This window comes from Lagenorhynchus albirostris, chromosome 7 (genome assembly GCF_949774975.1).
Source record: "Lagenorhynchus albirostris chromosome 7, mLagAlb1.1, whole genome shotgun sequence".
In the NCBI taxonomy this organism is placed as follows: Eukaryota; Metazoa; Chordata; class Mammalia; order Artiodactyla; family Delphinidae; genus Lagenorhynchus; species Lagenorhynchus albirostris.
Window position 1 is genome coordinate 9,109,637 of NC_083101.1, and position 24,690 is coordinate 9,134,326.

Below are 24,690 nucleotides of genomic sequence, written 5' to 3' on the forward strand. Positions count from 1 at the left end.
TAACAATGACAAGTTATTAAATAAAATGTGTCTGGGGATGGCGGGTGGACAGTGAGAGTCTGTACAAGGAGAACAGCAGTGGCCGGTGGCCCGGTCCCCACACCTGGCTGGGCTGAGCTCCCCTGGGACCCTGGAGGGGGCGGGGGCACAGCAGAGACGCCCATTGGAAATGGCACCGTCCAAGGGCCAAACGTTGGAGGGTCCCTCCTGCTCCCCTGGCGCCCAGGCAGCATGTCTACGAGTGTGGGTCCGTGAGCCTTCATGTGTGTCTGGGTGTGAGTGTGTCTGTGTGCGTGCCTGTGAGCGTGGACCCCCTTCCCCGTGGGGCAGAGTGAGCCCAGAGCTGCAGGTTCTCCCACATGGGAGATGAGATTCTCACCCCAGGTGGTGCCCAGAGCTCAGGCTGGGCCCAGGCAGGGGTCAGCCACTTCTCCTTCCCCCAAGCCTCACTGCTAGGGCCCTACTCATCTGGACATGGTGGACCCCCTTACCTCATCCTCTCCAGGAAGCCTCCCAAGATGCCCAGCCCCCTGGCACTGGCCCCTTCTCTATGGGCTCTGCTGAGCCCACAGTCTGACTCTTAGAACCACAGCGTCCCTCTGTGTGGCCTCCCTGGAAGGCTCCACGGGATAGGTGGTAACACTCGCTGTGTTACCTGGGGCATATTCCTTCCTCTCTCTGAACCTCAACTTCCCCACAAGGAAACAGGACTCGCCTTTTCTCCAGCACTCGCCCTGCCCACCTCTTACTTTCTCCCTCTTCCTCCAGAGACCAGACTGCTACCTCCCCCTTCCCTTGGGCTTCCCACCCAGGCACCATGTGATGGTGATCCCATATCGCGGCAGGGGTGGGAGTGGTCCTGGCTACGCACGCCCTCCACCTCAGGTCAAGGCTGCACTTCCTATGCGAAGTGGAAAGAGCCTGGCCATCTCAGCTAGCCCCAGACCCCAGCAAGCCTGCTCGGTTGTGTGTGCTTCTGCTGGGTGACCTTCTCTGAGCCTCAGGTTCCTCATCTGAGAAATGGGTCCCCAACAATGTCCAGACGGGCTTGGGGTGGAATGTGTATGCCTCTCCTCCTAGGAGAGAGCCCCTCAAGGCGGGGGGGCCTACATCTTGTGCATCTGTGTCCCCACACCTAGTCCAGGGCTGGGCAGAGTGGGCATCAGAGCCTGGGGGCAGCGAGCTGCAGTACAGCGAAGGTGCTACCTAAACTAGCTGATGGGGCATCTTTGGCACGAGGGGCTGAGGTCCCTCTTGCTTTGACAATCTGTGGGTCATCAGCATGGGTGTCCTGTACCAGTTCCTGGCAGGGAGCAGTGTAATGGCAGAGGCAGAGCCCAGGCTGGAGTTGGGGTTTATGAGGCCCCAGAATGGCAATTTTACCAAGACAAGTCATGCTCCGGCCTGGAGGTCGTTCACCAGACACAGAGGATGAGAAGCTGGCGTGGTGTCCCTATTCTCTGCTCCAGCTCTGTCCCTGACTAGTTGAGAGAGGCCTTGTCCCTGCCCCTCTCCTGGCCCACATTTTCCAGCTGCAGAATAAGGGGTGGACTAGTTGACCCATTCTTGAGGTTCCTTCCAACTTAAAGAGTCTGGGAGAGAAGGGCCAGGCCTACTGGTGGGGGAGAACATCTACCCCTGGACCTGCCCCAGTGCCCCTGGCATGATTTGACTGTGTGGGCATAAGAGGAGAAAGGGGATCATCTCTCAAGAAACCAGAGTGGCTGCCTAAGGGACAAGTGGTGACCCAGGACCAAGAGATGGCACAGAACCTAGGTGGGCTGAGACTGCAGAAGGACTCAGGACATCAGCTAAGACCGTGTGGAAGTTCTGTGTAGAACAAGAAGAGCCCAGAAGGGCCAGGCTGGCTGCTGGGGCCTGAGGGCTGACTCTGAGCCGCATCTCAGCTCTGCCAGCTCTGCCATGGTGAAGAGTGTGGCAAGACGTGTGTGCAGAAGCCCAGGAGGGGCGGGGAGGTTGGCCTGGGATGCTCTGGAGGGACGGAGGTCTCCCTAGAGGACAGAGAAGCAAAACCACAGAGGATGTTGGTGAACTTTGAGGATCCCAGGAAGGGCCAGACAGAGGGGCCCTTCTCCAGACGGGTGGAGAGACACCCGTCATCCCATCAGCTCAAAGGCTGGACCAGGCAAACTTCTGCAGCCTAGGGCTCAGTGTTAGAATGGAAAGCAGAGCCATGAGCACTGGCTGAGGACACAGTGGCCTCCAGGGGCCAGCAAGGGGTCACTGAGAACAGGGCCCATCAGCCTGGCCTCACTTCCTCTTTTGACAGGGTTAGTAGTTGGGTAGATTGGGGGCAGAGGTTGATACAGTGTATCTGGCTTCTAGCAGGGCGTTTGACAAAATGGTCCACATGCCTTAGGTGAGACACACAGGGCCAACTCCTTATATCGGCAGATGTGCTGAGGAGGGAGAACAAACCAGTGGTCCCAGAGTTGGGGTGCAGAGAAACTCCACAGGCTGGAATGAATCAAATAAGAGGAAACGTAACAAGAAAAAAGTCAAGGTCCTTCACTGGCTCTCCAGGGACTGATAAGTGCCCCCTCCACACACACAGAGAAGAGAGTTGTGGCTTAGCTGTCACACATGTGTCAGGGTCAGGGGCTCTGGTTACAAAAGGGCAGGGTGAGTTTCCAAGGTTATGTGCCCTAAACCATTCACTGGGTCTCAGGCCACATTAACAGAGGCAGGGTGCCTAAAGTGGGGGAGGTGATTGACCTGCTCACTTTGGCTGGCTGATGACAGTGGGAAGACTGGGTTATATCTGTTCCATACCTTTAGAGGGAAAGCTGGAGCCAGGCTGGGTGGTACAGTTTAAAAGGAAGAGCTGGAGAAGCTGGAAAAGCCTGGCTTTGAGAAGCGAGGACTCAGGGCTGAACAGAGCAGAGGTGGAATCAGCAGAAAAGGCAGCTGACTTGGGGCCCGATGAAGTCACTGAAGGTTGCGAGGAGAGGCAGAAGTGGCTTGGGCAGGAACCAAACATCCTATGGAGTGCCAAGTGGGTGACTTTTGAGATGCTTTTCCGCCTGGAGGTTCTGCCATTTGGTCTGATTCTACCTGGTTCTGCGGCCTCTGTCTCTGCCCAGGCAGCCCCCATCTGGACAGAAGCTAAGACACATCTGTGTCCACGTGTGTGTCTGTGTGCGTGCCTGTGAGCGTGGACCCCCTTCCCCGTGGGGCTCACCTTATCCTCCTCACTTCCTTCCTCCCCTCCTATTGCTATCAGAGGAGCTCCCTGCCCCTGTCTGGCTGCTTCCCGCTTCCTAACAGGGCAGGGCGGGGCTGACCCGCAGAGGCCTGTCTGTCTCTTTCAGCACATCTATGAATCTTTGTGCGTTTCCGCATGGGTGTGCCTTTAAGTGTGTGCGTTTGCATGTATGTCTCCATCCCTTTGAGTCAGCCTGGGCTCAACCTACCCGTCCCTGGTCCCGCCAGGATTGCCCCTCAGGGCAGAGCTGTGGTGGGCTTGGCCCACCTGCCAGGCTCTTCCCTACTTCTTCTCCAGGCTCCAGCTGGAAGGGGTGATCCTAGGCTGGCGGGCCTGCCCTCAGAGGCGGGGGAGGTGGGCACAGTGCAGGGCACAGGTACACACACATCTCACACCCACCATTGTCTGGGGGCATGCACGGGGGCCCTGCCTCGACCTAGGCCCATGCCATGGAGGTGGCCTGGACAGAGAGAGGACATTTAAAAAAATAGAGAGAATTTAAGCTTCCCATAAAAGAGATGGGGAGGGGGAAGGAGGTGATGGAGGCCGAGGTGGGGCTGGGAGATGAGTGGCTGTCCGAGAGCTCTGGGTCCCTGGGGGTGACAGTCTCTGTGGGCAGGACACAGCCCCTGCCCAGGCTGTGCCCGTCTGCCTGTCTGGCTGTGCCCAGTGGGCACTTTAGCCAGGCCCAGTTGGCCGAGGGGAGGGCACCGTATGGCTGTCTGTAGAGTCTGTGCGGGTGGCAGGGCAGCCTCTGCGGCCTGCAGTCCCACCCCAGGGCCCTTGCCCAAGCGTCCGTGCGGCCCAGCTGGCTCTCAGGAGGCGAAGTAGGAACTCTGCATGGAGTAGAGCCTGTCGATGGGGTTCCCCACGCGGGCCTGCAGGGAGCCCACATCCGAGGAGCCGAGGAAGCAGTCGCTGAGGCTGGTTAAGGAGGTATCACTGTCGATGTCGTGGAAGATGGAGTCGTTCCCTGGGGGGCAGAGGCGGTGTCAGCACCGGGGTACAGGCTGGGGCTCCTGGGGGCCCTGTTGGCCCTACAGGCAGTGTGGCTGGAGGTGAGGGAGGGACAGGATGACCTGCCAACGGTGCCCGACCAGAGGGGTTGGGGGCTGTGGGTGAGGTCTCCAGGGCGCCCCCTTCCGGTCAGGAGGAGGCAGGTGGGCTGTGTCGGAAGGGGCTGCTGGGGTTGGGGGGGGGGGCCCTGGGGCGGGAGGTGGCTTTTTCGGCCCCAGGCCTGCCAGGTCAGGCAGGGGGCAGGGGCCATGCTGGGGCAGCAGGGGGTCGGGCAGCTTACCATAGGGGTTCATGTGGTCACCTGGCATTTGGGGCGGCGTGAGGCCCTGCTGGAAGGGGTCGCTGCTGCCGTAGGGGCTCTGCTCCATGGCCACGATCTGCTGCTGCGGCGGGGCCAGCGGCGTGTAGGAGGCCATCATGCCCTCCATGCGACTCGACAGGACCTCTGGGGACAGAGCACGCCCTCACTGACTGGCCCTGCCTGCCCTGTCCTGGAGACCTCACAGATGTACCCCAGGAGTCCCATGACCTCCCTCACGACCCCCGAGTCCAGGCTGCCCACTGCGGTCTCTCTGGCCTCCTCCTTCCCAGTCCTGCCCCTGCTGAGGTTGCCTGTGGCCTTCTAGGGTCACTGAGCCTACATATCTGACCCCCCAGCCCACCAACCTTCCCCAGACACACAGTCCAGCGTCTCTTCCAGAAAGAGCCCTCCCTCCCCACCTCCTCCCTTCCTCCTACAGCCCTGCCCTCCAGGAGCTCCCAGCCTGGGGAAGACAGAGGCTTCCAGTGAGCAGCCAGTACTGATTCGACAACATATGGGTGCAGTGAGTGCCCTGCTTCTGGGAGCATCAAGGTGGAGCCCGCACCCCGGCCATCAAGGCTCAGGGAAGGAATGCTTCCTGGAGGAAGGGGCCCACCACCTCCATGCGATGACTTAAACAACCAGCAGAGGTTCAACCAGCCGAGCAGGGGGCAGGCATGCCAGGCTGAAGGGCAGCAAAGGCAGAGAAGAGAGAAACTGCCCTGTGGGAGCAAGGAGCCCAGTCCATGGGGATGGAGCGTGAGGACAAGAGAAGGTTGTGCCTGGGGAGAGAGATGGCTCCTTGGGGACCCGAGCTGAGTGGGGGCTCGCCTGAGGCTGTAGGAAGCCAGTGGAGGGTCTTAGCTGTGGAGCGACTGTGGAGAAAGGCTGGGAGGGTGGAGGCCAGAGGAGGAAACCATTGGGAGGGGTTGGGGTCCGTATTAATGCAGATGTGGGAAAGACTAAGAGGGGCATGAGGGACATGGGACAAGAAACCACTGCCTGATTTGGTGACTGAGCAGATGCAGTACGTGTAGGACAGGACGGGGGAGGTGACTCCTGGGTTCCTGGTGTGGGTACTGGGTGGGTGGTAGTGCCATTTGCTGAGACGGGGTAGGGGAGCTGTAGGGGGTGTTTTGTGCATGTGGCAGCAGGGGCAGCGGTATGAAGTGCAGTATGGGCTGTGATGAGCTCGAGGGGACCGTGGAACATTCCTGGGGAGGCTGCATCCAGGGGGCAGCTGGGAACACCGGAGAGTGAGACACAGCTTGGGAGCAGGCTGGCAGACCTGAAGCCGTGGCTGCAGCCCCAGAAGGCTGCGCCGTCTCGGGAGAGGGGGGCAGAGAAAGAAGACAGGAAGAGCTGGGCTCTGAGGCCACGGCCTTGAAGCCCAAGGTCCAGCCTGGGACACTGGTCTGGCCCCAGAGTTCTGAGGAGAGGGGCTGCCCATCAATCCCTCGGCAGCCGCCTCAGAGACCCCGGCTCACCTGGGAGCAGGCAGCTGAGGCCCCTTCCCCAGTTTGGCGGACTCAGGGAGCTCCCAGTGCCCTCCCTTCAAGACCTAGAAGGCTCCATGTCCCCATGGGGCCGGGGAGGCCAGCCCCAGCCCAAGTTGTGGAAACAGCATCTGGGCAAAGCCCAGTCCACGCTGGACTCCTCAACACCTTCAGACTTTCTCTGGAGACTTCTGCGGAATTCTACTGTGGGCAGTAGGGTGTATGGTCATGTTAAAAGCACAGGCTTAGGAGCCCTACACTCCGGGCTGAAGCCTGGCTGTGCCCCTTACTAGGTGAGTGATCCCAGCAAGTCCCTTAGTCTCCCTGAGCCTGTCTCCTCATCTGTGAGATGGGATGTAACGATGCCCTTCCTCTCAGGGATCTGTGAGAATTAAGTGAGACGGAGCGTGTGGAACGGTGAGAACAGTGCCTGGCACACCGCGTCGCTGTTTTGAATATGGAAATTCTGCCACCCCTCTGGGCCACCCACCCTGCCATCTCCCCTCCTGTGTCCCACGGCCCCCACTGCCTGTCTGCTTTACTGATCTCAGCAGGTTCCAAGGCAGCAGCTCCCTGAGCTCTGATCACCTTGGCGGGAGGTTTCTTGGGAGTCTAGTTACGGAGACTGAGCCCCACCCCGGGCCGCCCTGCTCACCTTGGCCCAGCCGCTGCGAGTTCTGCTGCTCCTGTTGCTGCTGGTGCCGCCGTGCCAGCTTCTTCATCTGCAGGAGACACAGTGTGTGTCAGTCTCCGCTTCCAGCCCCCCTTCATTCTCACGCCACCCTCATCAGGCCCCTGCTCTTCTGCCTGCACCCCTCCCCATCCCACCCCTGTCCAGCGGGGTGGCAGGTGCCTGTACTCACCTTTGCTCTTTGGTTCTGAAACCAGACCTGGACCACACGCACGCTGAGGCCCGTCTCTGCCGCCAGCGTCTCTCGGACCTGCCCATAGAGAAGGAGACGGGTCAGGCCTGGGGGTAGGCGGGGGGCAGCAGCTGGGAGGCAGCAGGTTTGGGGGGATGGGCGGGGCGGGGGAGGGACGCCCGGCCCCCAGCAGGAGCAGAAGGGGTGGTGTCTGGAAAGGCAGCGCGTTCGGGGCTGTCAGCCTCCACCCCACCCCAGGCGCCCCTCACCTTCCGGCAGGGCTTGGAGGAGACCTCGAAGGAGGCCTTGAAGGCTCTTCGCTGCTGCGTCGTGAGGATGGTCCGGGGTCGTTTGGGCCTCCGCGGGTCCTTCCCGTCGTCCCCACTGCCCTTACTCTGGCTGCCCTGTCCCTTGGCCGGCTTCATGTCCCCATCTTCGTCCTCGCTCTTCACTGTGGGGGACACACCCCAGCCTGTCAGCCTTGTATCCTCAGGCAACTTGCTACCTGATGGGATCCCATCACCTCCTGCTAACACCTGCCACGACTCCCCAGTGCCCTCGGGGTAAAGACCACCCCCTTCCCCTGACTCACAGGCCCTGCCTATCTAGCCTCTCCTCTCCCATCCAGGCCCTGTGTGTCCCCTTCCTCAGCACACACTCCTCACTTTCTTATCTTGGACCCCCAGGGAGACCTGAACCAAGGCCCCCAGACCTGCTCTGCTGACAACACACAGGCAGACACACACAGGAAGGCACCCTGGTGAGCAGGCAGAGACACACAGGCACGCATGCATTGCACACTCAGATGCGTACACGTTCAGAATGGTAGAGATACAGGCCCACGTGGGGACAGGTATGGGCACTGCAGAAGCACGCAGGTGTACACATGTGGCTGGACACACTGAAGGGAGCATAGGATGCTCACTTGTGGCCGATCTGCTGTCCTCATCAGGCCCATGGCCCACCTGAGGAGAGATGCTGGCATCTGTGTTCATTCTGGCCCTGGGCTTCCCCTGACCCATCTTGCCTGGGACCCACCTTGTCCTGCTGGCCTCCGGTGCCCGGGAGACCCCAGCCCAGCATGTCAGCCTTTGGGAAAACCAGTTCCCACGGCACTAGCCCAGCACTAGCTGGGCCTCACGGCCCAGAGAGGAGGCTACCAGGAGCCTGCTTCCTTGGAGCTTCCAGGGACTAAGAATTGATGGGCAAAGACACACACTCCAGACGTTCTCACAGGAGTTCTTGTGACCATGACATGTGCACACGTACACACACACACGTAGAGGTGCATGCTCACAGGCAGGGACATACAGACATGTACACATCTGAACAGACACACACACCTGCATGCAGAAGCATGTGTATTCACCCGGAGGCACACCCACACCCACTTCCATGCCCGAGTTGTGGGTCTCAGAGATGCCAGCCCCAGACAGATAGCAGAGCATCCCTCCCACCCCCCATGCCTCCTGCTGACCCCGAGTCTGAACTGGCCTCCTTTCTCCTAGACCATCTTCCTCTGAGCATGACCCCTGTGGAGGGGACCTCCCTCCGAGAACCCCTCCCTCCGAGAACCCCTCCCTAGGCCTGGCGTGAACGTGCCAATGGCACCTGGCTGGCCTCTGCTCTCCCACAGGAGCCCAGGCAGCCTGGCCGCCGTGGTGCCCTGCCCAGGGATGGACAGAGGTACAGGTGGTGGGAGCTCACACCTCCTCCAAAGGCTCTGGCAGGGACAGCGCTCCTCCATGTGGGCAGGTCCTGTGACCATGGGCTCCAGGTTCCCCACAAGGCCCGGCAGATCAGGGCGCCTCCTCCCCACGCCCCCTGCTCCAGTCCATCTTCGCCACCCCCAGGAATGACAAGGTGCCAGCCTGCTCCCTGACTTTTCCCTCCTTAAGACTTGTTCCCAGCTAGCCCTGCCCTTCCTGCCAGGAGGGCTCCAAACTGGTAAAGTCTTTTGGGGGCTGGAGCAGGGTAGAGAGGAGGCTTCACCCCGGGAAATGGAGTCTCTCCCTCCACCACCGAGGGCCCCAGTCTCCCCGTGCAGCGGGGAAAAAAGGGAATAGCTTGGAGCTGCTGCTCCCCACTGCTGAAGGCTCTGGGGGGCGATGCAGAAAGGCTGCATCAGATCAGACACCTGCAGCCTGCAGGCCTGGTGCTGGAAGAGACCCCTGGGATGCTGTGCTGTCGGGGTGGGGGGGCCACAGCAAGGATAAGAGCAGGGGGAGGGTGGTGGGCCAGAGAGCAGGGGGTGTGGCAGCATGTGTGTGCAAGCTACAGTACATGTAAGCATGTGGATGAACGTGTGCAGCCACACGCATAGGTGTTGACTGCGTGAGTGTGCCGGGGCGTGCGTGCACATGTTGTTTACGTGGGTGTGGGCTTCTGCATGCTTGGGCATGTAAGCACATGTCTACACATGGACATGTGTCTGTGTATTTACACTCCTGGGCATGGGTATCCACACATGCATTTTATGTGCTTGTGTGTGTGCATCTGTGATCACATGCACCTACACCTGTGTGTGAGTGTCCAGGTACATTCGTGCGCCTGTGAGGCTGTGCACACGTGCACGTGTGTACCCCACACGTGCACGTGTGTACTGAACCCATCAGTGCGCGTGTGTATCGGATGTGGGTGCAGCGTCTGTGTATAGTGCAGGTCCTGGGGTCACGAGTGGGCTTCTCCTGCAGGGGCGGCTCTCCCCACCGCCTGCCCCAGCTCCAGGCGCAGCTCACCGGAGTCGGACTCGTCGGGGCTCACGGAGCTGAGCAGGTCCTTCTCCTTCTCGTAGTCACCTTTGCACAGTAGCTGGCCCTCCTTGAGCACAAACTCGTCGCCCTTGCGTAGCTGCCGCTCACACACGCAGCAGCAGAAGCAGCCCAGGTGGTACACGCACTCCAGCGCCCGCATCACAAACTCAGTGGGGGCGATCTTCTCCATGCAGCCGCTGCACTTGGCCGCGAAGAGCCTGCAGGTGCAGAGTGGGTGCATTGGCTGGGCTCAGTGGTCCCTCCCAGAGGCACTGCCCACAAAGCACCTCTTCCTCCCGCCACGCTGACCCTCTAGCCCAAGTGGGAGAGGCCCTCCCTGAGCACAGAGCCAGACAGTGGGAGCCCTACCCCCTTGGCTCACAGGGCCCTGGCGGCCTCACGGTGGGCTCTGGGCAACCTGCCCGGAGGTGCCTTCTCCTGGGAGCATCAGCTCAGGGTCATTCCCGCTTAGAGACACAGTGGCCACTAGAGGGCAGAGTGCAGGTTCAGCCTCTGCCTTCCCTGGGAGCCAGGTGGGCCCCTGCCCTGAGGGGAAGGCCAGGCAGCCCACAGGTCCCATCTACCCTTACTCTAGCACCGGCTCTCCTCCTCTCTGCCCCTGCCTCTCTCCCCCACATCCAAGCAATCCCCAGCCTTGCCCAGCCCATCACCCAGCCTGGGTCCCTCCTCTCCTGCCTGAGGGCTGCCCCAGTGCCCTCGCTGGGTTCCTGGCCTCTCCAACCCTTTAACTCACCCTCCAGGATGACAGCCAGAGGGGTCTGTCTAAAACACACATCTGATCGTGCTGCTTCCCTGCTCCAGACTCTTCATGGCTCCCTAGTGCCCTCCGGAGAACCTTCAAGTTCCTGAGTCTGGCACTCAGGCCCTTCACAGTCCTGCCTCTTCTCTGACCCCTCTGCTCCCCGAGGCTTCGGCCCCATGGAACAGCCTGCAGTCTCTCCAGAGCACCATCACCTTGGCTCTTCAACATGTTCTGGGCCTTGCCTTGGCTACCACCTGCTTATCCCTCATCTTAGGTTAGGAATCTACACTGTGAACAGATAGTCACGGAGCACGTATGGTGTACCAGCCGCTCTTCTAAGCGCTCTGCATGCAGAAATGCGTTTCATCCTTGCAACAACCCTATGAGGCAGGAAATATTAATCCCATTTTAGAGATAAGGAAACTGAGGTGCTGGGAGGCAGAGTCACGTGCTCAGGGTCACGTGGGTAGTAAATGATGGAGCCGTTTCTGTTCCCGGGCCTGATCCAGTCCCTCCGTGACAGGGAGGATCCATCTTCCATCTCTGGAGACAAAGCTGGGGGTGGGGGCAGGGGTCTTCGTGACTCCGGCGAGTGTGCAGAAAGAGTCTGAGCAGCAGGGCCCCGCCTCTGCCTGCACCTACTGACCGCTCCTCCCGGCCCCCGATCCCTGTCACGTGCCCTGCTCTGTGGGAACAACACTTTGATGGAAAAATTTATGAAGAATCAAATTATTGCTGCTGGGAGGGAATTAAAACCATTTTTCATTCCCCACGTCCCCGGGCCACGTCTGCGGGCGCCACCTGGGGAGCACTGTGCACATCCCATCCCTCTTTATGGCCCGCCATCACAGGCACAGATTACAGCTGCAATTCTCTACTAATCGGTTCTGGAACAGAAATGGCCATAAATGCGAGGCTCTCGGCCTGCCTCCCTTCCCGAGGCTGCCATCAGCACCGCCCACGGCAAGCTGGTGGGACGCAGTGGGCACGGCCATTCCGAGCTCTGCCTGCTGCCCTGGCACTGACCAGGGCACTCAAATTGGGGACACCCCAGCAACCCCTGCCACCCACCTCTAGTCTAGCCAGCAGACTCCTACTCATCCTGCAATGCCCAACTCCAATGCCACCTCCTCTGGGAAGCCTTCTTTGATGCCCCAGTCTGGGGGAGGTGGCATCCTCTATGCTTATCTCAGGCCTCAGTTCCCTCTACTATAAAATGGGGATGTCAACAGGACCTCCCTCAAAGGGCTGTTGTCAGGATTCAGTGATACTGAGCATTTAATTCAATGAATGAGTACCACATCAGAGTGATGGCACATGGCCCTGTCAGCTCCCAGTTCTACAGAGGTCCACCTGATCCTCAAGGAGGCCTCAGTGTTTGAAAAGGCCATGAGTGAAGGCTTGAGGGGGTGCAGAGGCTCAGGCAGACAGGACCCCACTGGCCCACACAGTGCATGCCTTCACAACGGTATATGAGATGGATGCAGCTCCAATTTGGCCCTTTGGCTGGAGACCTTTGTTCAGGGTGCAACCCACTCAGCTGTCCATGTACCCTAAGCAGAGGCCCTTAGGAATCTGGCTGGCCCTCCAACTCTGCCAACGGGCTAGGGAAGGAGCCAGGTTTGCAGAACCTGCTGCTCTGACATGGAGGACACTTCTGCCTTGCCCCTCTCACTGCCTCCTTGTCCCTCTCCCCACACTCTACCTCCTGACCTGGCGGCCCCACTAAGGGCTGCAGCCTGGCCTCTGTGGCCCACGGGTGGACAGGCAATGGCTGCATCTCTGTGTCACCATGTCAGGGCCAGGGCCCCAGGCTGGGTTGGCACACCTTGGGCGGTTCCCAGAGAGGAGGCCCTCTTAGTCAGTGGGAGGGGGCAGCGGGGGGGGGGGGAGGGGTGTGTGACCTGCATTTGCAGGCGCTGCCACCATGCAGGCTTCGTTCAGAACAGCCCCGCTAATGCCTTGGCAGCAGGGGGTCGATTGCTACTTTCTCCAAACTCATCAACACAATCTATTATTAATACTTCTCCAAAGCCTCGGTGCCGCCATCACAGAGGCAGCGCCAGCCACTCGGGGCATCATCTGTTATCTAGATTGCAAAAACTCGGGAAATAAAACAAACTGCACACTTTATAAACAGAATGTGCCATTCGTTTGGTCTCCAAGCATCTCTCCACCCAATAAAACATCGGGGGGGGGGGGACGCATGAAATACTCGCTCCCAATTATGGGGCTGCCTTTGTCTACCGTGCCAGGGTGAGAGCTGCCAACTGCATGCGTGAGAGGGGCTGGGGTGCCAGCGGGGTGCCCTCCTCTGCGAGCCCCCCACTCCCTCCTTCGATCCCTCCCACCATGAAGGATCGGTGGAACCAGCCATTGAGAAGCAGCCCCAGCTACAGGCGGGTGGCACTGGAATCAGATGGACTCGGGTTCAATGCCTGTTTCCACCACTTGCTCGTTTGTGACTGAGCAAGTAATTTCCTCTCTCTAAGCTCACTTATCTGTATAATGGGCTCAGCAACACTGCCTGTTTCTCAGTGTGAAAATGCAGTGAGTTGTCAGGATAAAGCTGTGAGCACAGAGGGAGTGACTGGGGGCTGGGGCGGGCCTCTCCGTGAATGCTGCCCAGAAGCTGCAAATACTGACCAGAGATGTAGAGTTGCTCAGGCTGAAAAGTTCCGGGCCACCCCGCCTCCCTTCCCCTCCTGCCCCAGAGATGCTCCAGAGCCTGATGTGAAAGGCCCGGAAAGCATCAAGGGCACTGGATTTGGAGCCCTGGTCCTGCTCTCCATCCTGACCGGCTCTGTGACCCTGGGCAAGTCTGAACCTCACTTTCCTCATCTGTAAGATAGGGACAACAGTCCCCACTCCCCAGCTGGCCTGGGGATTCCAGATGGGTGTGTTGCTGCTTCTCACACTTGGGCTGGGAGGCCAGGATGGGGCAGGCCCCGGGGTCAGGGGACGATAGGGTGCTGTGGGGCAGCTCCGAAGCTCTGGCCGGGGGTGGGGGGAGCTCCCTGTGGCTTTCCCTCTAGCTGCCCTGCCCTCTCGGTGCCAATCCTCCTGCCCTGGCTCCTCCCCCAATCCAGAAGCTCCAAATCTAGACGGCAGCTTCGTGACCACAACACAGACACACAGGCTTGCTGGCAATCCACACAACCCCCTCCCCATTTTTCATGTAAACCGCCGACCCTTTTCTCCTCAGGCTGTGACTACAAGCTAGAACGCCATTCCCCCTCTCCCACCCTCTGCCTGGCGAATATCTGTTTATGAAGGATTTAGCTTGGGCGTCCCTTCCTCCAGGAAGCCCCCTTCTCCTCTCCAGTCTCAGATACTTCTCCTGACGACTGCACTTTACGTATTTCCAGGTGCACCTTCCCCGTGGTCACCTCTGTGTCTTCAGTGCTGAGCCTAAGTCCCTGTACACACTAAGGTGAGCAGTGAATGTTTGCTGAATGAATGCTGAACCGTCCAATATAGCCCTGTTCAGCCCGTGAGGCAGGGCAAGTCAGTCCCCACCCCCAAGCTGGTCTGTGGGAAGCTGGTCTGTGGGAGCCTCACCCACCTGCCCTGGGGAGACAGGACCACCTGGGAGGGGAGCTGTGTGGGGGGCAGGAGGCTAAAGCAGGCAGCCTGGGGTTCCCTTCTGGCTTCATAACTTTTCCCTGTGTGACTTTGTTCAAGATAGTGAGCCTCAATTTCTTCATCTGTAAAATGAGAATGATGGTACCTACCTATGGGGTTGTTGGGAGAGCTGAATGCATGTGAAGCCCTCGCCTGTGCTGGCGTGAAGAAGGCATCCCACAAGAGCTGGCTTCTGCCTTTCTCTTGTTCCACGTGAGTCCAACATGCTTTCATTGATTATCCTCGCTGGGGTCTCCCAGGGGTCCCTGGGAGCAGCCTTCCTGATGCAGGTCCCAACCATTCCCCCTTCTCATGACCACCCTGGGTTCTCGATCCATCCTTCTAGCTTCTGTCTGGCCTGGGCTGGACAGAGCACTCCTGGCTCAATTCTCTGTCTGTCTCATTAATATCATTGAGCTCAGTTAACATCTAACTGCATCACCCCATTAAGTCCTCACAGAACCCTAAAAGGAAGATGTTTCCATCTCCGTTTCACAGATGAGCACAGGAAGATGCAGAGGGCAGGTTCAAGGTCACATGGCAGCATCACCATATACTCCCTCCCTGCTCTGTGCATCCAAATGTTTCTTTGTTCATCAATTACCCTGGCCCTTTGCTCTGAGTATCATGCCCACGTCTGTCTGCCCTCAAGGCTCTGAACACCCCGAGTTCTTATCACTTGGCATAAGCCCAGCACCCAGTTTCTTAAACCAAACTGAACATCTCCCCCTCCCCCAGGATCATCTGTGATTGCAGCTTAAGAAATTACCTTTTTCGGGATGTCCTCTTAAAGAGTCCCAGGCTACGACAACATGTCTCCATCTCCTTTGAGTTTTTATTGGCTTATTTATTTAATGCTCAATTTATTAAACTCATAAAGCTAATAAACAAAACTCAGAAAGCCAATTTTTGGGGGAGCATTTGAACGTGGATTACAAAATGATTAATTAATTTCTCTTAAACCATTGACACCTGCAGTGATACATGCAGTACAGCTGATTCTCTTACCTCTGATAAAACTGGTTTCCTAATGTCCCGGGGCCCCTCCAGCCTCTCCTCACGGGTTTTCATCCCCAGATCTTGGAGTCCACACAGCACTCATTAGGCTTGGAATCCTGGCTCCGTCACTTCCTTGCACTGGAAGCTTACACAAGTCCCTTCTCCTCTCTGAGCCTCAGTGACCCCATCTGTCCAGTGGGGAGGATGGCCTGGGCACATCCCCCCAGGCTCAACACGTGGTGATCATGATCACTGTCATCATCTCTCCAAGACTGTCCAAGCACCAGTTCACTATCCTTGCTGAGTAGAAGCTCCTCGGCCTCCTCCTCCTCACTGTACTGCCATTCCCAGACCCCCATCACTGCACTTTACAGTTTATGTAGCCTCTTGCTGGGTTCTCAGTCCAAGAGCTCCCAACAGTTTTAGGATAAGCCCAAAGATCTAATCATGGCATTCAAAGCCCTACTCTACCCCTGTCACACCTGGCCTCAGATGCTCTGCTACAGCTGCCACACTTCTCATTGTTCCCTGAACACAGCAAGTCCCTTCCTGCCTCCTTAGCACCTAAAATTCCAACTGACTCTATGACCAATCTTCTCAACCCCTTCCCTTTACTTCTCCTTGAACTCCTCTTCATCCTTCAAGACCCAATTCAATTGTCACCTCCTCTGTGAAGCCTTCCCTGATACCCACAGATCCAGATACTTGTGTGTCTCAAGCCCCCACTGACTTAGAAATAAGGAACTGGGTCTAATTCAATCCCCTACCCTTTGCTCCGGCGTTGAGTTGGTGGTTAGTGACTATTTGTTGAGTGAATGAATAACCTTGGGAGAAATGAAGTGGGCAGCCAGGTAGGACAATAGAATATTGGCTCCTCTGCTTCTGGGGGGGTCTTAGAATACTACCAGCTAACAAGATAAGTGAACTTGCCCTCCCGTGCCCCCTCCACAGCTAAACAACCCGGAATCCAGTGTCCCAATTTTTTGTCAACGAAGTTCTATACATCACTCCTGTTGGGCTGGGAGTCCTGCAGTAACACCCCCAACATCCGCACTGCACTGGCATCCATAGCTCACAGGGAAAGCCCTGGGAGTGCCAAGTTGGTATAAAATGACTTCCCTGACCTTTAAGTGACTGGGCCAGGCCTGGACACCTGACTCAAGGTGGGCCAACTAGACCCTCTGTCCTGTGTCTCCTCCTTCTCCTGCTCATTCAAGGGCCCTTTTAACAGCCCCCCACCCCCATCCTCGTCCTCAGAGGTGTGACTTTCCACATCTCCAACACCAGCTATGTGGCCTTGGGTCAGCCTCAGTTTCCTCTTCTGTAAAATGGGGGTGTTAATCCTTCCCTCACCTGGTGATGTGAGAAGGCCTAGTCCAGAGGGCATCTCGGCAGGTGTGTGGTCCCTCTCGCCCCCCAGTCTAAGTGTCACGTGGTGCCCAGTGCAGGCTCTGGAACCTTCTCTTCTGCACCTCCAATTTCAAGTCTGAAGCCCCCATCACATCGTTGGGTCTGAGTTCTCCCTGAGGTATGAGCTTCTGTGAGACCCTCCCCCAGGGCCACACTGGGGACCAGGGAGATTCTGGACCTGGTTTCCCTTCGGGCCTCTCCAGGCCCAAGTCCCACAGTTCCTGGAAGCACTCCCTCCATGGGGACCACGAGGCTTGGCACCTGGAACTGAAGGCCCTCTGTCCCCACTGTCCACACCTTCACGGATTCACCCAGCAAACACCCAAGGAGTCTGACTCCGTGCCAGGCTCATGCAAGATGTTTGGGGAACAGTCAGAGCATATCTCGTCCCATGGGAGCTGGCATAACGTGACATGTGCTTTGACGGGGTACACTCAGCAGGCTGCGGTGGGCATAGAAAGGCATGATAGTCAATCTGGAGGAGAGCTGGGGACTAACTGGGAAAGGTGACATGACACAGAGTTAAAAGAACTTGGTCCTGGAGGCAGAAAGAATGGTCTGAAGAGTCTCAGTCCCAGCTCTGTCACCTATCAGCTGCCTGACCTTGGGGCCAGCCACCTCTACTCTCTGAACCTGTTTTCCAGTCTGAAAACTCGGACCACAATCCCCACCTAACATGTGATCATGGCCCCATGTTTGCCCTCTCTGTGCCACACCTCCACAGGCTGGCGTGGGATCCCAGGATGGAGTGGCCGCAGAGCACTAGGACAGGCCCCCATATAGGAAGTGCCCAGGAGGTGGCTCGTATTAGTATGGCTCCTGGGACTGTGGCGTCTATGATGATGCTGGTTGAGAGATGAGCTGGAGTTCACAGGAGCCGAGGGGACAGGACTCCAGACACTCTTGGGGGTCCAGCTGCTGCTGCTGGAGGCTGCCTGTCACTTGCAGGAGCTGATGCGGTGAGAGCAGGCAGAGGGAGCTGCCTGGCCGCCTCCCTCCCCGACTCGTTGACATCTCCCCCACGTGCCTGCCGCGTCCTTATCATTCCGCGCGTAGCTGGTTTTTATTTTGAGACAAAAAGGGGCCTGTTGATGGGGGTCCAACTCAAACCAGCTGCAAACATCTGCTTTGATGCGGCGGCGGCGGCGGGCCAGGCGGGCGGCGGCGGGAGCCGCAGGCGGGGGCCCCGGTGCGCGCGCGTCAATCACGCGGCTGGAATGCTTGGCGTGGCCGGTCGCTGGGACCGGCGGCCGCCGGCGCGCGGGCCTCTCCGCAACCTAGCCGCGCCGGGGCCGGCCTGCCGTGAGGGCTGCCCCGGCGCTTCCCGCGGGCGCACAGACCCAGCTGTGCGGGGCCGCTGGCTCCAAGGCCCTTTGATCCCGGCTCGGGGCGCTGTCGGGGAGCCCGCAGCCGGGGCTCGAGGTCACGGGTCAGGGGCAGGGAGGGACAGGCCCAGCTGGGAGCCCGGGGTACCATCCAGGGGCCAGCCTGGCCAAGCAGGCACACATTCGGTGATTCCACACATATTTATTTGGCACCTACTACGTACCAGGCACTGTCTGGAGGCTGGGGATAAAGCAATGAGTCAAATGGACAGTCTCTCCCAACCCCGCCCCACCAGCTTCCAATCTAAAGGGTGAGGGACAGGCAACAGATAGATCTCTAGCAGACAGAGTGTAACAAGTGGTAAAAATGATGAATAATAAAGAGGCAAAGAAGAGCGGCGGGGCGGGGCAGGGCGGGGGCAGGGTGTGTGTGTGTGTGTGTGTGTGTGTATGTGTGTGGCCAGGAGATTTAGAAAGAACAGGCAGAGGCCTTAGTGAGATATCTGGGGAAAAGGGGTTCCCAGCAGAGCGAATAGCAAGTGCAAAGGTCCTGAGGCCTGAGTGTATCTGGGGTGTTGGAGGAAAGACAAGGAGACCCATGTGGCTGGGGCAGGTGAGCAACAGGGGAAGGGGCTAGGAGGTGCAGGTAGAAGCTGGGGGGGGCAGGTCACGTGGGGTTTTGGAGGGAGGGTTTTGAGCAGAGGCAGGGTGTGATCTGATTTGCATTTTAATCAGGTTCCTCAGGCAGCTGTGTGGGGGCCCAGAGATGCTTTGGGAGTTTGTCTCAATAATCCAGGCAAAAGAATGTCAGTTTAGACCAGGGAAGGTGCTGAGAAGTCACCCTACCTGGGATGCATTCTGAAGGTAGACAGGGACACGAGAGAATGTGAAAGAAAGGATAGAGGCACAGGTGAGTCCAAGATTTGGGGGCCTGAACAACTGGAAGGATGGAGTTGCCACTAAATGAAATGGAGACCGAGGTGAGGTGGGGGAGGGGAGAGTCAGGAGTGCAGTTCAGGACATGTTACATCTGAGCTGAATTCTAACAGCCATGTGGATGTGTCCAGAGGGCAGTTGCATGTACGAGTCTGGTGTTCAGAGAGAGGCCCTGGGCTGGAGACACTGGGAGCTGCCAGGATGGAGACATACACGCTCACACACATACACACTCCTACAGAGTGAGTTATACGTGGCGTGGCACCTGATAACTAGTCTCTCACCTTTGGGGCTCTGACCCCTGGGGGTTTAGGGGCAAGGCCCAGACTCTGCCTCAGGAGTTGCTTTTCCATTTGGGGATATTGGGGCTTCTCCGGGGACCAGACCTCTCTTGGTGACATCAGGGAGAGACAATCAATGGTGCAGGGCAGGTGGAAGGTGGAGCATCACGCCCCTCTGATCATCCCCCACCTGCCTCTTCCTGCCCTCCAGCCAGGGCCTACAGCAGCAGAGGTCTATGTGCTCCAGGCCAGGCCCCAAGCTAAGGGCTTTACCTGTATTATTTCATTAACCCTTGGGTTGACGCTCTTCCCTCTTTTTTCTGCCCTTCCCTGGTGAATTCCATTCATTTGATAATTAATTTATTCACTCATCCATCAACATTCACTGAGCACCTACTATGAGCCAGGCCCTATGCCTTCTCTTCCCACCTGCTCATCAAACCCCTCTGAGCTGATCCTAGGTTCCCTTACCCCATTCTCACTGAGTCACCAGCTCCAGGTTGCCAAATCCAGCAGCCATTATTATTATTAATTTTCTATGTTTGATTTTATTTTATTTTATTAATTTATTTATTTTTTTGCGGTACGCGGGTCTCTCACTGTTGTGGCCTCTCCTATTGCGGAGCACAGGCTCCGGACGCGCAGGCTCAGCGGCCATGGCTCACGGGCCCAGCCCTTCCGCGGGGGGGGTGGGATCTTCCCGGACCGGGGCACGAACCCCTGTCCCCTGCGTCGGCAGGTGGACTCTCAACCACTGCGCCACCAGGGAAGCCCTATTTTATTGTTTTTTTGAAACATCAATTTTTATTATTTTTTAACATCTTTATTGGAGTATAATTGCTTTACAATGGTGTGTTAGTTTCTGCTTTATAACAAAGTGAATCAGCTATACATATACACATATCCCCATATCTCCTCCCTCTTGCATCTCCCTACCACCCTCCCTATCCCACCCCTCTAGGTGGTCACAAAGCACCGAGCTGATCTCCCTGTGCTATGGGGCTGCTTCCCACTAGCTATCTATTTTACACTTGGTAGTATTTATAAATCCATGCCACTCTCTCACTTCATCCTAGCTTACCCTTCCCCCTCCCCATGTCCTCAAGTCCATTCTCTATGTCTGCGTTTTTATTCCTGTCCCAGCAGCCATTATTATTACTTACTAAGATTTATTAAGTGTTTCCTACATACCAGGCCCTGTGCCTTATTTGCACACATACTCCTCCCCCGTAAGACCCCTTAGAGACGGGCTCTGGCACTCTTTTCATAAGACAGGAAAGTGGTGCTTGGAGAGGGTAACACAGCCGCCCAGAACTGTGAGAACTGGGATCGAAGCTGGGACGGGCTGCAGAGCACACCCTCCCAGCCTCGCCTCCTGGCTTCCTGGACCTCCCTGTGCTTGAAGCCCTCTCTTGCCTCAGCCTCATCCTCCCTGCCCGCCACTCGGAATGACTCTGCACTTGCTCGGTTCATTAGCTTAGCGCTGTGGGCCCATGACCTGGGCTGGGCCTGGGGGTGCCGAAGGTACAGATATGAGGGGCTGAAAACACAGCAAGATAAGAAACCCCACACACCACAAGATGTAGAGGCCTTTGGATTTCTCTCCAGGGTCCTGAGTGGCCAGAATAGGCCAGGCCCAAGGCTGTGGCCTAGGAAGGGCTGAGCGATCCAGGACAGGGCCTGAGGAAGTGTAAGGTCAGTGGGGTGGGGGAGAAGGACTGACTTCCTGGAGGAGGGGGCTATAGAGAGTGTAAATAATTGAAAGGGGCAAGTGCTGGCTGGGATGCGAACAGGAGTGTGTCCAGTCCCAGTGTCTGGGCTCTGGGTAGGCAGGGACAGAGGAGCAGAGAGGCCGTTCTGGGAGGGAGGGGTTGGATAAAAGCAAAGCCATGAAGAAAATGGAGGCCATTTTCAGGGTTAGGGAGACAGTGGTTCAGAAAGGTTGGAGCTTAGGTGAGAAAGGAGAAGGGTCAAGCCAGAGGCCTTGAATGTTGGGCTAAAGAAGATAGACAGGTCAGGTTTCTTTTGTTTCCATCTACTCATCCACACACACACCCATGCACGCATGTCTCCATCCACCCACCTGCTGGGCTATCCACCCATCTCCCACCCATCCACCCTTCTCAGCCATCCATCCATGCATCCAACGTATACTCAGGCACTCGCTCTGTGCCAAATCCTGTGCCACGATTCCTCCTCTTAAAAGCAGAAACTGCCTTTTAAGGCTTACTGGAAGGCTTGTTGATTCTGTAAGCATTCACCTAATACCCACCATGACCAGGTGCTGTGCTAGGTGACGAGGAATCAATGGGGAACAAGATATTCCAGGGGAAAGAGGTCTCAGAAGGAGACATCCAGGGCACCACAGAGCCTAACAGCTGACCTCACTGATGTTTTGGCCGCATCATTCTGACCCCAAGGATTCTGGACTCCCTATACATAGACCACAGCATTTTAATTAGGGTTATAACAACACTGATAAACTCCCTTTGAGCAAGTGTTTTCTGGAACAAACTCCATTAAGGCAATTTAATTTTTTGACCAATTTTCTTTCTAGTGCAGTTAAATAATTTACAAGTTTTTCCATTTCCATTTTACTAAAATTATTTTCATTGAGATGAACTATTTCCCATGAAAAATTTTTGATAAAGATTTGCTTCACTGTCAGGTTTGTGCCTGTATTGTATCTTACTGATTATCGGGATTTGACTCTTCGGTTAATTTGTAGCCAGTGACACATTTTACCATGAGCAGTTTCACTGCTGTCAGTTGCATTTTGTACTGCTTAATTTACCAAGTCAAATTTACCCCCAGGCTCAGGTGGTTTTTAATGTTAGCAACAAAATCACCAAAGTTGATGACCACAAATTTTACCAGGAAGCCAATGAAGAACATGCTCAGGGTCAAAACTACGGGTCAAGACAGCCTTGTGGTATCTTATGTTGGGTGTGAAATGTCCAGCTTCAGCTGGGACCCCGTGGACTGAGTGTGCTCTTTCTTACTCAGTGACCTCTCCCCTGACACCTCCCTCTCCCACTTATAACCCCCAGGTTCTGGTGGCTGCTTCTCTACACTCTGGTTCCACGAGCCTGAGTTTGTCAAAACAGCCCTTAAAGCTGGCACCCAGCAGCCCACTGCTCAGCACAGACCTCCATGGGCCAGAAGAGCCGTCTGCTCCCTGATTCCCTACCGTATACTCCTCTTAAAGCAGCCAGAGATAACACTGTTAGCCCAGTCACTGAGGGCTTCACTGCCCAGTCTCACAAGATCTGGACCACCACCCCCCCCCGCCCCGCCTCCCAGATGAACATACACACACACCTGTACTCTTGCTGTCCAGTTTCTGAACTGCACACTGGCATACGTTCCCACTGTCACACTCACAGGAACCACACCAGCCCTGTGCTCATAGCTTCACAGGCAGGGGCTTCACCAGTGCCTCATGACCCCCCTCGGAGGCAGGAGTCCCTTTCTTACCAAGGTCACTCAGCTGGTTTAGTAGAGGGAGGGCCCCATCCCAGGCCAGCCTGGCTAGTAAAACCGCCTCTCTCCTGCCTTCCTGGAGATTAGGAAGCTGCCTGGGGACTGGGAAGCAGATGTCCCAGACCAGTGGCCTGTGCCCGGCTGACACTGCAGGGACACAGCCATAGTGCATGGGCAGAACACGTCCCCCAGCTGAGGGGCCTGAGACACGATAACCCGAGAAGTGGGTGCAGGAGCAGAGTGGACTCCAGGCCCGGGGGAGGCCGGGGGGAAATGCTGGAGGAGGAAGCCCTCAGAGGAGTGGGTGACATTTATTCCCTCCCCGCGGCCCGGGCCCTTGCCAGGGAGTAAAAAGAGGCTCTGGGAGACCGCCTCCTCGGGGCTCCGCGCCCGGGCGCTGCAGGAGGGTCCGGGCCTGGGCCCCGCCGCGCACCGCGCTCCTTCCCCGCCGCCAGGCCGCCCGTTTAGTGGGTAACTGATCGCCCCGCGCCCCGCCCCAGCAGCCCGCAGCCCGCCCGAGCCGCTTAATCACCGCCCGCCCGGCCGCATTAGCATAGTAATGGCCTTTAAATTGAGCCTCTTTGTTTTTTAATTAAGCTCCCAGCAGGTACAGAGAAGAGCGATTATTGAGGAAGCTGCCAGCGCTAATCGCCCGCAGTCATTTGACAATTAAAAAGCGCCCGGCTTTAACCCTTTCCCTGCGCCCACAGCAGTTCCCTCGGCATTTATCCAGCGCCGACTGTGTGCGCGCCTTCCCCGTGGCCCCGCCCCTAGAACTCGGAGGGACCCCTGCCAAGCCTCGATTTTGCTAAGGAGCAAACTGAGGCGCAGAGAGGGCGGGTAATTTCGCCAAGACACACAGCTCAGCTTGAGCGTGGAGAGCGGGGCTGGCAGACCGGGTGCGAGAGAGAGAAATCCAGCTGCCTGGGTTTTGCGCCTGGCACTGCCCTCTGCTTGGTGCCCGGGCGCCTTGTGAGTCAGGTGGGCAAAATCCTCCTGCTTTAAGGCCCAGGTGGGCACCTACCAACCTCCATGGCAACAGCCCCCTCTCCTTGGAATTCTCAGGACATCCTCTCCCGTTGCTAGTTCACCCATTGCCCAAATACCGATGTGGTGTTTACTGTGTGCAAGGTGCAGTGCTGGGCACTGGGGACAGCTGTGGACAAGGCAGAAGTGGGCTCTGCCCACATGGCCCTACAAGCCAAGAAGGGAGACAAGCGAATAGGAAGATATCGCAATGGTTCATTAGCCAGCCCAAGCTGGGGGGCGCATCAGAGAAGGCCACTCTCCTGAAGACAGAGGTTTGAGACAGAGAGGAAGGAGAATCAGCCAGGTGAGGATGGGAAGCGACGGACAGTCCAGGCAGCAGAGGAAACAGTGCATGCAAAGGCCCAGAGACGGGACCAGCATTAACCAGAAATAAAAGCTGCGGAGATGCGTGTGTGGCAGGGGACAAGAGGCAGAGTAGCAGGAGCTCCAGAGGAGCTGGAGTGCACAGGGTCTCGCAGACCATCTACTTTTTAAACTGGGGGTGTTTTTAAAATAATTGGACGTATTTTTGAATAGGCAGTGCACTGCATGGTCTAATATTCAAATGTAAAGAAGGCTGTTCACTGCTCTCTCCTCTACCCCGTCCCTAGTCCCTAGCCATTCAGATCCCCTCCCCAGAGACCAGCCAAGTCTTCCATTCAAGCCACCTTCCTGAGATAGCCCATACACAAGCCCGTGTAGGTCCATTATTCCCCTCCCTCGACTTTTTTTTTTTTTTAATGAGGACTGGTTGGGGGGTTTGTCCGGTTTTTCTTTTTCTTTTTTTTTATGCAAACACTACCTTACACACTGTTCTCCTTGTGTCCCGCCCACCCCTCCCCCGCCCTCCTGCTTGACTGCTGGAGAGGACTCCACGTCTTGGCCTGGAGCACCTCCTTATACAGCAGCTCGATACTCTATTGTATGAGCAAACCCTAATTTATTTAACCCGTGCCCTGTTGATGGCCTTGTGGGCCATTTAAAGGATTTTTGTCTTAATCTGAAGAGCCATGGGAAGCCATTGAAACGTTTTAAGTGGGGAGTGGCTGGAGCGATTTACATTTTTAGAAGATCTTTTTGGCTGCTGAGTAGGGACCCGGGGTAGGGGGGAGTGCAGAGTGGGAGCAGGGAGACCAGCTAAGAGGATCACTGTCGGCGCCCTGCCAGTGAGAGGTGCAGGGAGT

At 57.1% G+C, this 24,690-nt stretch overlaps 1 protein-coding gene across 3 annotated transcripts in view; it reads right to left on the reverse strand.

Moving 5' to 3' along the window:
• Nucleotides 1–3,202: 3,202 nt before the first annotated feature.
• LMX1B (LIM homeobox transcription factor 1 beta) overlaps nucleotides 3,203–24,690 on the reverse strand; it is a 79,996-nt gene continuing 58,508 nt past the window's right edge. Inside the window, exons 3-8 of one of the 3 annotated variants that reach the window (XM_060154339.1) lie at nucleotides 9,702–9,874; nucleotides 7,173–7,354; nucleotides 6,904–6,981; nucleotides 6,696–6,762; nucleotides 4,524–4,688; nucleotides 3,203–4,199 (exon numbers count right to left, since the gene is read on the reverse strand). In XM_060154339.1, coding sequence (XP_060010322.1) covers nucleotides 4,042–4,199; nucleotides 4,524–4,688; nucleotides 6,696–6,762; nucleotides 6,904–6,981; nucleotides 7,173–7,354; nucleotides 9,702–9,874 — 823 coding nt within the window. In that variant the 3' untranslated portion in view covers nucleotides 3,203–4,041. Of the gene's footprint in view, nucleotides 4,200–4,523; nucleotides 4,689–6,695; nucleotides 6,763–6,903; nucleotides 6,982–7,172; nucleotides 7,355–9,641; nucleotides 9,875–24,690 lie in introns of all 3 variants that reach the window. The other 2 variants (XM_060154338.1, XM_060154336.1) reach the window with 2 other exon arrangements.